Source organism: Mastigoproctus giganteus, chromosome 5 (assembly GCF_048544385.1).
Source record: "Mastigoproctus giganteus isolate SK-2022 chromosome 5, ASM4854438v1, whole genome shotgun sequence".
In the NCBI taxonomy this organism is placed as follows: domain Eukaryota; kingdom Metazoa; phylum Arthropoda; class Arachnida; order Uropygi; family Thelyphonidae; genus Mastigoproctus; species Mastigoproctus giganteus.
This window is the reverse complement of record NC_143579.1, coordinates 111,017,725-111,033,020: the sequence shown is the minus strand read 5'-3', so window position 1 is coordinate 111,033,020 and position 15,296 is coordinate 111,017,725. Positions and strand designations below refer to the sequence as shown.

Genomic DNA, 15,296 nt, shown 5'->3' with positions numbered 1-15,296 from the left:
CTTAATCATTCAATAACACAACTCACGATATCAACTTAAGTGATTTGTAAAAACAGCCCGTGATAGAAAAAAAATGAATAACATTTCTTAAATCAGCGTAAAAAACTGAGTTAAAATCTGCTATTACTTAGAAACATCGAAAACCATGCGGAGCGATGTAATTGATTAACTGGTTGCCAAGGTGAAAGGGACGTTGGATGTTCTGATACTTTTGGAAAATGCTTTCCGATAAAGTTTAGGAAACAGCTAGTTCACTACAGCAGCAACACGAAGCTAGCTCGATTGCCCTTTTCTGCAGAACTACAACATTTTGCGAACTCTTTTTGCAAAATAGTAAAAGAACAGGATAATGCATATATCCGGTCAGGGGAAGATTCGTCCAAATGTCTGTTGGAAAACACCTTGAAAATACACTGAAATTGCTTTGTTTCCAGATTTTCCCCAGTCTTATAATGTTAAAACCTTAATAAGACATTCAATTGACTGTGTAGACTGCTGTAGTGACTCAATGGACATAAATCTGTTAGCACTTAATGGATATTTCCACAGCGGCCATATTGGAGGGCGTTTTGAACCAGTTCGCTTACTCCCAATTTACAATCGACACTTACAAACTGCTAACATTTTTAATTAAAACTCAACGTGAAATTAGGGAACAGAAGTTTGTAAAGCCCCCTTTAGTTACGAGATGAATGAAGTATAACTCTGTTTTTGTTTTTCATTTCTTATTTGATCTTGTTCCTATTGAATATGTTTTGTGTTCAATCTTTAGTGTACTTTATAATCACATTAATATAAACATCCAAAATATTAACAACACATTATTTAAGGAAATTTATAATACTCTGTTTAATAAATAAAAATAACATTATTTGAAATTCACACAGATTGTACAGGCAGGCATATCCAAGCGACTTCGTGCAACATCGGTCTGTCTGTGATCCATAAATGCTTTATAATTCGTTCAAAATAAAGAAATTAATTTATAATTATCCCTGTCTGTGGGCAAATAGATCATCGGGAGAAATTCTTTAAACTATCCGCTATATCACATACATTCGTATTCAAAAGCTTTAATGCCATGCCTTACCTTCATTCACCATTTTATGTAAACAAGCAAAGTCTTCTTCCCTGATATTTCATTACTACACTCAGCTCGACCGAAATTCCCTTGAGGTGCTTGGCTTCTGAGGAAACACGTCATGATTGGTTGATTTCGGGAACTGTATGCTGAAGGACTCACTCCCTCTCTATTACTAAACTCACCAATTTGTTTCTTTCAACAGATTTTGAGTACAATATTAAATAGAATGATTTTCTTTCCCTCCCTTAGTATGCTACAATCTGTACAAAAACTTCAGACAGACGAACATCTGATTATTTTAAAAATCATTATGGAGGCAGACGAAGTTCTCGATAATCCCAGTTTGCAGTAAAAGTTGGACATTTTTAATTTACGTTAAGGAGATCACAGACTTCACTCTTCCTTCCCCACAAGAGTACGCACATCACTACCACTAGTGATTAAAGTCACCACGAAAAATAGTTGTTCGTGCTGTTTCGGCACGTGCGTGCACTCCCACACCATCGGACTTCTTGCAGAGGGGGACACGGCTTACCACCCCGACCCGCGTGCTTGAGAATCTTTCGCGACCGTGTCGTCTCTCCAAAACCGCACGATTTGCTGCACGAACTCCACTCTGCCCACTCTCCAACTCTGCACGGACGAGGTCCTCCTGAAAAAGAAATTGAGAAAAATGAAGAAAATGCAAATAAAAGTCGAATTAAACCTGAATTCATTCCGAAGAGTTGACCGATTGTTTTACAATATTCTGAAATATAATCTTCGAAAATGTTAATGCTATCTTTTCAAATCAGACGCGTGCTATAAAATACAGCACGTGCTACGCCATTAACTGTTGTTTAAATAAAAACAGCTTATAATTTAATGTTTTTTGCGTCATTACTCGAAAAATTTCCTCAGATTGGCCTCTGTAGCCGGGCCACATACGGATATTTTGTCTAGGGCACGTGTAATAGTAATCAAGTAGTCTAGGGTAGTGCAAATTAAAAATGCGCCTCCTGCCTTGAGGTCAAATCTTTCAACATGACCTCGATGGACGTGGGGATGACACACAGCAGAAGATGTACCGCGTTATTTCGAAAACAATGATGACAAATCACTGGCCTTCGATAAATGACTTACTTGTGTTCATCTGTCTTTGTAGCCGCTTTTTCATTTTGCTGATGTCTTTCTTGTCAATTTTGGACTGCAGTACATTTGACACAGAACTTTCAAGCTTGTGCTGCCCTCTCACGGTAACGTGTGACACTGTCTCTTCGGTTCTAATAATCCCATGTAGTCTCGACGTGATCTGCAAGTACATTTGACAAATAAAAATAAAATACATTTGACTAATGAAAACAGGAATAAAAAAAAAAAAAAAAAAAAAAAAAAAGGTGTTTTATGTTTTTTTCAGTATACCTGGAAGAAGAGAGGGGTTAAAAATAAAACAAAAGGCAAAATAGTTTTTTTTTTAGATTTTATTTAACAAAAATTTAAAGCAATTAAACGTGAAGAATACTTTGGATTACTGAAGTGGTGTTATCCATGGACGAACCCTTGCACCTTTCTATTCGTTTCTGAAAGTGATGGACTGGCCCATTGACTCTCAGTGGACCAGTCCATCACTTTCGCATTATTCTCCCCAGAGTTTGACTTCTGTGATATGCAGGAGCATGAAGTGGATAGTTGAGAATGCGATTCAGGACTATCTGAACAAGAATGGTATCTTAAATAGATCGTTGAGGGGACTTCATGCCTAACCAATCTGGTAAATCACCATGATGCAGTCATTAAGCATTTGGATGCAATTAACAATTTTGACATTATATATTGAGACTTTCGTAAAGCTTTTGATATGGTCTCCCATGGAAGGCTGCTTAAACTGGAAGAAACTGATGCTACTGATAACATCCAGAGCTAGATCACAGGCTGGCTAAAAGAAGGAGACAGGATTATCATAAATGGTCGGTCTTCGCGGTGGATCACCTCAACAAATGGAGTCCCTCAGGGATCAGTGTTGGGTCTTCTCCTATTTATAATTTTCATAAATGATTTTGACGAGTGGTATCCAAGGTAAGCTGTCAAAGTTTGCTGATCATTTGAAGGTGAGTAGGGGTTAACTACAGAGCCAGGCTAGAACATCTAAAAAGATCTAATCAAGTCACAAAGGAAGTGAGGCCAGCGAAGGCAGATTACGAGAAATTTTTGGCAAAGGTTGCAAAGAAACACATCAGAGACTTATTTACTTATATAAACTCTAGCGGGAAGGGGGTGAATTAGATTGGTCCACTTGATATCGATGGTTTGACTGTTGACGATTCTGCTGAGATAGCTGACAATCTGAATGAGTATTTTGCATCTACATTCACACATGAGGAATCCTTTAGGGAAGGGGTTGCGAGACGTTTATCAAGCTCTAACAGGGAGCTAAATGATTTTGTAATAACTGAGAAGAAAGTGGGAGAAATTGTGAAGTTAAACATAAGAAAGGCACACGGGGTGGATGGGATCTATCCAGTTATATTAAAGGAGGCGGCAAACGAAGTAAGCAAACCCTTAGCCATAATTATGAGAGCATCCTTGGATGCAGGAGAGGTACCCGCTGACTGGAGATGTGCGAAAGTATCCCCGGTTCACAGAGGGGGGGGATCAAAGGGTTACACGAGTAATTACAGACCTGTTAGTTTAACTTCTGTTCAGGGAAAAATAATGGAGTCACTGGTAAAGGATGATCATCTATACAAGGCTGCAATTATACTTCATACACAGCATGGGTTTAAGATGAAATCTTGTTTGACCAGTTCGATTGGTTACTACGATGTGATCACAATGGAACTAGATTCAAAAAATATTTTTGATATCATATACTTGGATTTCAGGAACACTGTTGATAACATTGTACAAAACAGACTGCTGTACAAATTGGAGCAGTATATGGCATTAAGGGCAAGTTGCTATAATGGATAAAAGGATGGTTGAGTGGTAGAAGACAGAGTGGTAATCAATAGACATTGCTCTTCGTGGAATAATGTTATTAGTGGAGTCTCCCACGGCTCGGTGTTGGGTTAATTGTTGTTTTCTATATTTATCAATGATGAACGCATATCAGGCTTAACGAACAACATTACAGATGATACAAAGGTTAGCAGGTGGTTAATGACAGTATGCTACTGCAGGAATCAAGAAAAGTTAGGCAGATGGGCTGAGAAATGGCAACTGAATTAACATTGATAAATGCAAAGTACTGCATACGAGTAGCATTAAACCCAGAGTAACGTACCAACTGTGTCGTACTACACTCAGGGTAGTGGAATATGAAAAAGACTTTGAGTAATTATGCAGTCGGATATGAAGTTCTCTGAGTAGCGCAGACAGGCTGCCAGAACAGCTCATGGGGATTGCGCCAATGATATACAGGAATTTTGCTAGCAGGGATAAGGAAGTGATTATCCCATTCTATAAGGCCACATCTTGAGTACTGGATACAGGTTTGGAGGCCTCATTTTAGGCCTCCAAACGAGTACTGAGAAGGGCAACGAGACTGGTAAGGGGATCAAATGGGTGCTCTTACAAAGAAAGGCTCTAGTTCTGCAGATTGCAGCGTCCGGAGACTAGGCACCTGCGAGGTGATCTGATTGAGGTGCTAATACTTTGAATTAGTCAAGCTCAATGCTAATGGGATTCTTCCTCTTTCTAAGACCACACAAACTGAGATTGAGGAAAGACAGTTACATAATAGGTAAGCCGAAATTTGCCTTTGGCCAGAGGGTGGTTGATCGCTGGGACAAACTCATCTGTTGTTGTCGAAGTTGATAGCTTAAATCAATTCAAGGAAGAACTAGAAAAACAAGGAAGACTATTGGAGTGAATGAATATTAGTATTAGCAATGGCCATATGGTGCAAGGAAGCCTATGGTGCACCAGCCAAAAAAAGAATAATAATAAATAATAATAATAAAACAAATAAAATAAAATAAAAATAATAAGAAAAAAAATTAAAATAATAATAATTAATTAATAAGAGAAAAGTAAATGGACAACTAAGCGTTTTCCTCCTCTCGTAGGTAATCCAGCTGACCTTTGAATTTCCCCTAATTGTCAGCCTCTACCACCCATTTACGTAACTTATTCCAGTAATTTACAACTTGCTGGCTCAAATAATACTTCCTGCAATCCAGTCTAAATAACACCCCGTAATTAGAAATTATGGCCACTTGTTCTATAATCTTTTATAACCGTGAAAATTTCGTCCTTAAGCATTTTGCTTATGCCTCTCAGAGCCTTAAACACCCCAATCAAGTGTCCTCTATGGTGCCTAGTTTCCAAGCTCTGCAACCCACATATTCGTAATCTTTCCTCATATGGACGCCCTTTTGCCGATCTCACCAGGCAAGTTACCCCTCTCTGAACCCTTTCAAGAAGCACAATGTCTGTGTTTAGGTGCAGTCTCTATACTTGAACACAGTATTCCAAATGTGGTCTAACAATAGCCTTATACAATGGGATTATGACGTCCTTATCTCTACTAGCAATTGTTCGATACATCATCTATAGGACACCACGGGCCTTTCCTGCAACCTGTCTACAATGCTAGGAGAACTTAAAGTCTGACCGTATCGTAACACCGAAGTCCCTTTCCTCCACTACTGTCTTTAGTTCAACTCCGCAAGTGTAAAAGTTATTTTGGGGTCACTGTTCCCCAGGTGCAATATATGGTCAGAAATATGGCAGCATAGCTGCCATTTTTCTGACCATCCCTGAAGTCTATCTAGGTCATTCTGAAGAAGATCTGCTTGGTGATGATCATTAACTACTGTACCAATCATCTGCAAATTTATACATCACGCCCTCTATCCCTTCATTGATGTCATTTATGAAAATTAAAAACAACAGTGATCCTAATACTGATCCTTGGGGAACTCCACTTCTTACATCACCCCAATCTCAGAAATAACCATTTATCACAACCCTCTGCCTGAAGCCATCCAGCTATCCATCTAACGATTTTTCGCTGTGATTCCAACCTGTTACAGCTTATAAAGTAACCAACCGCTCATGTGGGACTGAGTCAAATGCTTTGCTGAAATCCAAATAAATAATGTCGAAATTATTACCAAAGTCCAGCTCTTGAGTGACCCTGTCAAAATAGATAACAGATTAGTTAAACGATTTTCTCTTTACAAAAAGATGCTGAGTATCCTTCAGAGTTCCATTTCTATCTAAATGATCCTGAATTCCAACTTTGATCACTGTCTGAATGATTTTCTCTACTATTGAAGTTAGACCAACCGGCTTGTAATTTCCCACTTCACTCTTAGAACCGCCCTTATGTATTGGAGATACATTGGCACTTTTTCAATCCAACAGAATCACTCCCGAGTCCAGTGATGCTCTCATAATTAGCCTCAATGGACTCACTTTCCCCTTCCCTTACGATTATAGGGTATATGCCATTAACAGCAGAAGCCTTACTGGCCTGTAGGCTAAAAAGTTTTTTTCATTAAATAAACATATGAAGTTCAACATCATTAATTACATTTTTTTTCAACTTCACTCCCATAATTTCTCATTGACACAAAGGGTTTTTCTTCTGTAAATATCGATGCAAAGTAACTGTTGATTTCATCTGCAACTTCAGCTGGGGTATCTAATACTATCCCACGTCCACTACATAAGGGTCCAATCTGATTTGTTCTTCTCTTCTTTGCATTTATATATGTGAAGAATTCCTTATAACCCCCCCCCCCTTTTGCCAGCGATTTCTCATAATCTGCCTTTGCCAGCCTAACCCTTTCTGTGGCACTATTACAGATCATTTTGTAGCTGTTATACGTTTCTGTACTTTTTATTACTCTCTAACTTTTCCATGCTGTCTTTTTCTGCCCAAATAAGCTAGCAACTTCATTATTCATCCAACTTGGAATCCTCGTCGTGGAGTATTTTTTTAATGGTATATAAGCATTCAAGGCTTCGGTGATTAATGTTTTATTCGCTCTCTGAGGTACCTACCCAGTTAACAGAGGCCATGTAGCACTTAATCTCTAAAATTATAACCCCTTCCCCATTAGTCCCCTTTAACTACTGCTACCTCTCTCTTCATCGTCCACCGTAGAACTCGGTGATCACTTCCTGCTACTGGTTCCTCTACTGTCAGCCCTATTATGGCATCTGGTTCATGGGTGATGATAAGGTCTAGAGTAGGGGTCAACCTTTTAATTCCTACGGCCCACTTTTGTATCTTTGTTGATGGTAAAATTTCCTTACCGCCCACCGGTGCCGCAGTAACTTAATTTAGCCCCTCGTCCACGGGTATACTTCGTGAAGTGTCCGGTGAATTATATCTATATTCAAAGTTTAGAGATGGAATTCAAAAGTAAATTGCAAAAGCATATTTTAAAAAGTCAAACTAGCGAAGTTGTTAGCAATGTATTCGATATATGGAGGAAGAACAAAATTTGTAACGGACAAAAACCCCCACCGCCCACCATGAAAGCTTGAATTTCCCACTAGTGGGCGGTAGGCACCAGGTTGACGTCCATCGGTCTAGACTCTAGAGTATTCTTTTCCCTAGTACTTTCCCTGACATGTTGATACAAATAGCAATCATCTAGTTGATTTAAAAATTTTGTCCCCATGTGAAGTTTCCCTCCCATTTGCTCCAATCAATTATAGGCAAATTAAAATCGCCCATAATAAGACATGCACGATTGCTTGCCCATTTCATTTGCGTGTGGAGGCTCTCATCATAATCTTCACAATCACCTGGTCTGTAGATTACTCATGCTCGCATTATACTTTGCCTTCAACTATCTCACACCATACAGATTCTATACTAGCATGCGAAACGCCTGAATCGGGGAAGGCTTTCGTCGCACTCAGGCTACTTTTGATAAAAAGCATGACCCCCATCGCCCTTTCTACCTTCCTTATCCTTACTAAATACATTATACATACCGTACCGAAACTCGTCATCCCCTACCTCCGGGTGGCACCACGTTTCCGTTAGCCCTATTATGTCAGCGTTACTTGTCCTAACGAGCAGTTCGAATTCACTCATTTTATTGACGACGTCTGACAATCCTGTATAAACAATTAAGACTTAGTGTTCTTGTATAGTTAACTACTCTGACACACCCCTTAAAGTTATTTAAGCTCGCTTCCCTGGTATTAGCTGCCCGCTTATTTGAAACGTTTCTGTCCTCAGAACATCTTGCTAATATGTTCTGTTGTGGTAACAAACAAGAACTCTTGAGGTATGGGCAAGTGTTAATTTGACCAAATATTATCAGATTAACGCGCTTAAAATTTTGTGGGACAGGGGTAATCTATATTACCCCTGTCCCACCAAAGTAGCAGTTTCCCTAAACCTTTAATGTATCCTCAATAATACTGGCAAAAACTCTTGCACCACCTTTGTTTAAATGTATTCTGGATCTACAAAACAGATTCCTTCTACCTACAAGTGCGGGCCAAGCTGATAGAAATTTTCCCCCCAAAAGCCTTGCAGAGTCTTCAAGTCTTGAGTTAACCCACTAGGATTTCATATATAATATCCCTCCTATCGTGCCTGGGTAGAATTGCAGACACAGACACTGTGACCTTAATCGCGGCATTTCTTCAGCATGGTCCTATATTTGTCTAACAAATCGTCAGATCGTGTATGCTTAATGTCATTCGTCCCCACATGAATAATAATAATCTCTTTTCCCCTCTTAAAATCTGACAGTCTATTGGTGACATCATTAATAGTTGCTCCCGACAGACATACCCTGGTTCTAGTCCATCTATCCTTATTACAAAAAACGTTTCCCGTTTCCCTGACAATGGACTCCCCTAATAAAACTAAGTCCTTTCGAACCAGAGTAGTTTGCACCTGGTTATTCTGTTCTGGGGCCCGAATCGGGAGTGCATCACTTGGTATGCTGCTAGAGTCTTGAGTCCCTGACGAGCTCTCAGTTATATTATTCTCGAGGGCAAGCACCCGTTTTTTCAGTGACTCAAATTGTTCCAGCAATGCACGAAATTGTAACTTAAGTTCGATGCACTCCTTACAACGGTGACAAAGAAAAGAATCTCCAAGTGAGCTAGGATTATCTACTAGGTCGACCATGGAATATATGCCACAGGTTTCTGCAAGGGATAAAATGATGACTCACCCGGGAATCGCCATCGGCTATTTCCGTATGAGTCATGGTACCCTCTGACGAAGTGTTCAAGGCGGATCTTGTAATTATTAATAAAAGAAATTTTCAAATAATTATATTTATTAAAAAAATCAAACTACTACAGGAAAAGAAAAAACTTATTAAATAAACTTTACAATATACTAAATAACCTTTGAAATCCTACTGTAATCCCCTCTTATCTATACTTCTGCGCTGTGTCTAGGAAGAGCTCTAATAGGCACGAATGCCAACAGTAAAATGAACTGAAATGGGAGGTGTCGTGTTTGTTTTTTTTATTTTTTTTATTTTGTTTTTTGCTGATGCTCTATACGCTTGCATCATTTTCCACTGCTAATGTTAATGCTAACTTCGCCCAAGAAACTCCACACCATATAGTGAAAATCTCCAATCCACACTTTGGAAAATATGTCCAAACCAAAAGAAACCATAAGAAAAGCTTTCGATTTACTACAAATGTCATTTAAATAGTTTCATTCACCCTTAAACGAATTTAAAACTAATTCTTGTATCTACACTGCTCGAAAAAGTAACAGAATTATTTTTTTTTAATGAATATTTTATTATGAACAGTGTGGCCGAAGGCAAATACTTCATGTAATCGGCATTCTGGCATACAAACTGAGTATTTCATGTAATTGGCATTCTAGCATCCAATATAAATCTATCTACCCACCCCCCCTTATAGAGCCACACATTATGCAAATTATTCATGCATAATGTACATAATCAAATTTAATATCATTGCTGACGATATCCGGGCTTCTTCACAATATTACCTTTGCCAACATTCGATTTCTGAGACTACTCGTTTAATCTCTATTTCATCTAATCTATACTTACATATCTCTTTCGCAATTAGCCCTTCTAGTGGTCATCTTTTTTTTACTCGGTCAAATAACTTCTCAGTGTATCTATTAATCTTTCAAGCAGCAGGCGACTTCTATTTCTTTTTTTTTACTATTAATAATAAAAATTAAATATCGAATTTTGTTTCATTTCTGACATCGATAACCAATGAGCACTGCCTCCGGCTCATTAATTTTGTTTCTTTTATAATTTTGGTTTAATTGCTTGGTTGGTTGCAATTAGCACGTCTCAAGAAGTATTTCTTGAATTTGGCAGCAATTTTCATACTTGTTATGAAACGAAACGGTATAAAGACCCTTAATTTATGATTTCATTATCTGATTACACCACGTTGAATTTTAAAATTTAATTTAAGACAATTTCATTGTTATAATAGGTTATTTTTTGTATTATTCAATTTAAACAGTGTTATGTTAAATTTTATAGAGAAGTAGGTCTAAGAAGTATATCCCATACATACCGTATTGTCAAGCAAGGAACGGGACTCCACCTTCATTTCTTCTGATTTCTTATTAACCGGGTCCGCGGCAATTTTTTAAAAATTATTGGGCTTAATTTTTATCACTCCGTAACCAAAAATAACTAAATAAAATAACGAACTTCTGAGCGATTTATAACACATATTTCTCCCCAGAAGAAACACTTCATTCTCCTGAAAGTCCACTACAGCCTATTGGATCTCCGCCACCATCAAAATACAAGGCCAAACCATCAAGCTAGTTTCTTCATTTAACCTACTGAGAATAGTACTTGACCCTAAGCTCACTTTCTCTCCACACCTTGCACACCTCCACACGAAAATGAGAAACTACACTACCCTCATTGCACGCGTGAGGCGTCGTGATTGGGGACTGAACCGACGCACCCTTACACTTCTGTATAAGTCCATCTTCCTTCCCTTCATAATGGATGGATCTGGGGTCTGGTTTTGCAGGGCAACTCTCTACAATAACCAACGTAAACTGGGAATCATCCTCCTTACTATTACTAGAGTCCGCTGTACGGTCAGTACCCTGGCCCTTCAGGTTCTTGCGGGCGTCCTTCCGCTCCATCTGGAGGTTATTCGCAGGAGCCTCCACTACTGTCTATCAAGGGGCATACCAGCAATTATCCTCTGATACTCCATCAATAACAAAATCAGACAGGAAAAGAAACAAATTGCCACCCTACTACTTCAGATCTGGCAGGACAGATACGAGACGTTTCCGAAAAGTAAGGTAACACATTTTTTTTTCTTAATAATGGTGAAAGGGAATGAGATGAAACGCGGTGGACGGATAGACCCGTTAATAACGTTCAAAAAAGACCGCCAGTGCAGTGTTGCGGATTCCACAGCAGATTCCAGTTGCAAAATGGCGGCCACCGTGCGAGTGTGGTCCAAAACAGGAGTTCGTGAAAGTTATTCGCTTTTTGCAAGCAAAAGGGTCTTCACCAAGTGACATTCACCGTGAACCGACAAAAACAACGTCGATCCTTCTCAAAGGATCATTAAATATCAGAAGACCTCCGCAAATTAAAATAAAAGGAAAAACGGTAAAGCTTACCACCCAAATGAAATATCTAGGTGTCATCCTTGACAACAATCTCTCCTTCCAACCTCACCTCAAGCAACTAAGAATAAAAATTAGAAACTACTCTGCACTTGTCGCCCGTGTTACAAGGCGTGACTGGGGCCTGTAAAAGTGAACACTCTCCCTCTACTATAAGGCTACATTTATACCAGCAATTTCATATGCTGCTCCAATCTGGTTCCACAAGACAGCCATGGCCGTAAATAAAAGAATTCTTGATTCAATCCAGAGATCAATCCTTCTAACAATAACCCACCCATGCAGGACTGTCAGTACGCAGGCGCTCCAGGTGCTGGCGGGATTTCTCCCGCTGGACCTGGAGATTGTCAGGTGTGGCCTGTCATATTACCTATCTAAACGGATGCCCGTCACATTCATGGGGTACACCATCGAACCTACAAATGCCAGAAAGACCGAAAAGACCCGATTATTGGGGCATCTGAAGCAAGAATGGCAAACCCGCTGGACAAACAGCACCAAAGGAGAAATGACAAGGAAATTTCTTCCGGACATACACAAAGTTTAACCTAAATCACCGCCTTGGCTCCACCCAGGACTGCACTCCACTTGCCTCCTGACGGGTCACGGACCTTTCAATGAAAATCTTGCAGCCTTTCGGCTTGTGGAGGACCCACATTGTCCATGTGGGGAACGCGAGAGCTGGCAACATTTGATGCATCAATGCCCACTGTACGACGACCTACGTGGAATCCTAATCACCAGACTAACTTACTTACATCAGGACCGGGAACATCATCTCCTGGACAGCTTCGATGAATGTAGTGCGCTCGCCAAATTTTCACAAGACTTATTTGCAAAAAGGAGAACACAAATTGCAATCAATAATGCATGACGTTAGCCCAGGGCTCCCTGCACATGAGCATCCAAACTGAACCAGACTATGGTCGTTATAGTGGGACCTCACTCTCTCTCCCAGGATTGAACATCCATCGCAAAGGATAGACGATCCGTCACCATCTATGCGGACTCCTACTAGATAATGATCTCTCTCTGGACGGGACTCTTTCTCCCATGTGCGACTCGACTGTTGTTGTTGTGGTGGTGTTTTCTGGTGCAAGAGCTACTTAGGCCATATTGCGCCCGCAACGACTGGACATGACCACAGCAGCTCTGCTGCAGCACGCCGCCTGGCGTTCTGAACTGGCACCTTTGCCCAGTTCACTTTTAAAACCCCATCCCTAGGCAGGGAAGGGGAAGAGATGGGCCTCTGTCTCATCCCCTCCCCTGCCTCCTTTTTTTCCTGGTGGGGCTTGCTCCACTGGCACTCCTGGGATCGCCTTCTCTTTCGTTCCCATACTTCTACCTGTTCCCCCCAATCTTCAGTCTTCCCCCACTCTACCTTTATCAAACGACCGTGAATGTCCCAACTGCAAGCTGCTAAACTTCAATGTAAAAAATTAACCTAACCTTCATTTAAAACTTATCTCGGCCTTACCTAAACCTCTAGCGTCTACCCTATTTTTTTTTATTTTTTTTATTTTTTTAAGGTCCTAGCCACTGAAATCTCAGGAAATTAGGTGGTAGGGCCTGCCAGATTAAATAATTGCAATACTGGTGTACCTGGTCTGCCTCCACGGGGCCTAGTGTGGGCAACGTTGGGCCTCAGTAGGGGTCCAGTGGCTAAATGACCACACGAACAACGGTACACGACAGTACACATAAACAATATCCATACACTTTTAAATCTCTGGCCTCAACAGCGTTCTGTTTCACATGACAATGTATACTACGCGGAGATGGGGGGGGGGGAACCCCTGATCCCGTTTGACACGAATACACTTTACACTTCACCGTGAACTGGTTGCTGTGTATGGCGAAAAGGTGATGACAAAGAAGCAGGTGTGTTTTTGGTGCAATGAATTTTAAGCGGGCCGTGTTGACATTGAAGATCGACATTGGGCAGGCCTACATTCGAGAAGACAACATTTCACGCATTATGGGCATCGTTCTTGAAAACATGCGAGTGAAATTGCACAAATAGTGAACGTGAGTAAGTCGACTGTTCACGAAATTGTTCACATGTCCTTGGCTTTCAAAATGTGTGCTGCCGCTGGATGCCCCGACAATTTTCAGAGGAGGACAAAGCAAAACGCATGGGGATGTGTCTGGAGAACCTGTTGCGATACAGCGACGAAGGAGAAGATTTTTCTCGCTCGCATAGTCACAACAGACGAAACGTGAGTTCATCACTTTACCCCGGAGAGCAAACAAGACTCCATGACCTGGAAACATCCACAATCTCCTGTGTTCCCAGTGTCCGAAAAGTCATGGTCACAGTGTTCTGGGATCACCAAGGCGTTCTGTTGCACAGTAAAGCTCTGTCAATGCACAGCTTTACTGTGCAACGTTGGAAAAACTGAAAGCCAACATTCGACGCAAACGACCAGGACTCCTGACAAGCAGCGTGATTTTGTTGCAAGACAACGCAACTCCACACACTGCCCACACCACTCGTGAGTGGTTGCGCCGTAATCGTTGGAAAACTCTGTCACATCCCCCCTACAGCCCAGACTTAGAGCCTTCAGACTTCCATTTGTTCGGCCCTCTGAAAAAACACCTTTCAGGAAAGCGCATTTCACCATGGATGAGGAAGTTCATCAGGCAGTGCGATGTTGGTTACTGCGTGTGGGCACGGACTTCTTCAGCACTGCTATTGATAAACTGATCCATTGTTGGGACATCAAGTGCATCAATAAAACTGGAGACTGTGGAGAAGTAGTGTCTGTTCACTTATTTCTTGGTGTGTAATTTCAACTTTGTATTATTAAACATCATCGAGAGAGAAAAAAAAATGTGTTACCTTACTTTTTGGAAACCCCTCGTAGATTGCTACGGGCAAAGGGCCCCATCACTAAGAAATGTATACCTGATGTAAATGCTGTATTTCCCTAGTCTTCAAATTGGTTCTTTCCCGGTCTTTGTCCCACCTACCTCATTACCATACACGGATTAATAAATCACAAACTAACATCCATGGGAATCATAGACATGTGGTGTGCATGTGATGAAATAGAAGACTGGAACCATCTGGTATATACCTGTCAATGTTATGAGGACCTCCGCGGCATCCTTTTTACACGTATACAAGATATCCCTCAAGGAAATGAACACTTATATATCACAGAAGAAAACTACTGCTACGAGTTTACTAAGTTTGCCCAAGTACTCTTCGCCAGACGGAACACCCTATTCGCAATGCAGAATATGAACTCTTCTGACATCTGATTCGAGACCTCATCGTTCCTAACCTAACTGGCCAACCGGACTTAACCTGGGTAGGATTAAGTGGCCCTCAAGCCACTTGAATAATCAACGGCGACTTACACGTAGCTCTCTTGCTGTATGTCTTGTTTATCCTCCTCTATGGGGTTCCCCTTTTACCTGATGGAGCTTATTACTCCATTTATTACTTTGAGGATGCCTTTGTCTGCATCCTTCATATTTCTAGGTATACCCTCCCCTCTTGCGTACATTCTGTACTCCTCGACTATTTTTTTTTATCTCTGACTGTATACATAATTTAAATATATTAACTTGGGTATAGTGTCATATATATATATATATAGCACCTCAATATGTGGCAAT

The 15,296-nt window shown here is 40.5% G+C and overlaps 1 protein-coding gene across 1 annotated transcript in view; it reads right to left on the bottom strand.

Moving 5' to 3' along the window:
• Positions 1 to 1,001: 1,001 nt before the first annotated feature.
• The window catches only part of mspo (M-spondin), a 55,609-nt gene continuing 41,314 nt past the window's right edge, over positions 1,002 to 15,296 (bottom strand). Inside the window, exons 4-5 of the mRNA XM_090373403.1 lie at positions 2,207 to 2,375; positions 1,002 to 1,736 (exon numbers count right to left, since the gene is read on the bottom strand). Of these exons, the coding sequence (XP_090229529.1) occupies positions 1,531 to 1,736; positions 2,207 to 2,375 (375 nt within the window). The 3' untranslated portion in view covers positions 1,002 to 1,530. The remainder of the gene's footprint in view (positions 1,737 to 2,206; positions 2,376 to 15,296) is intronic.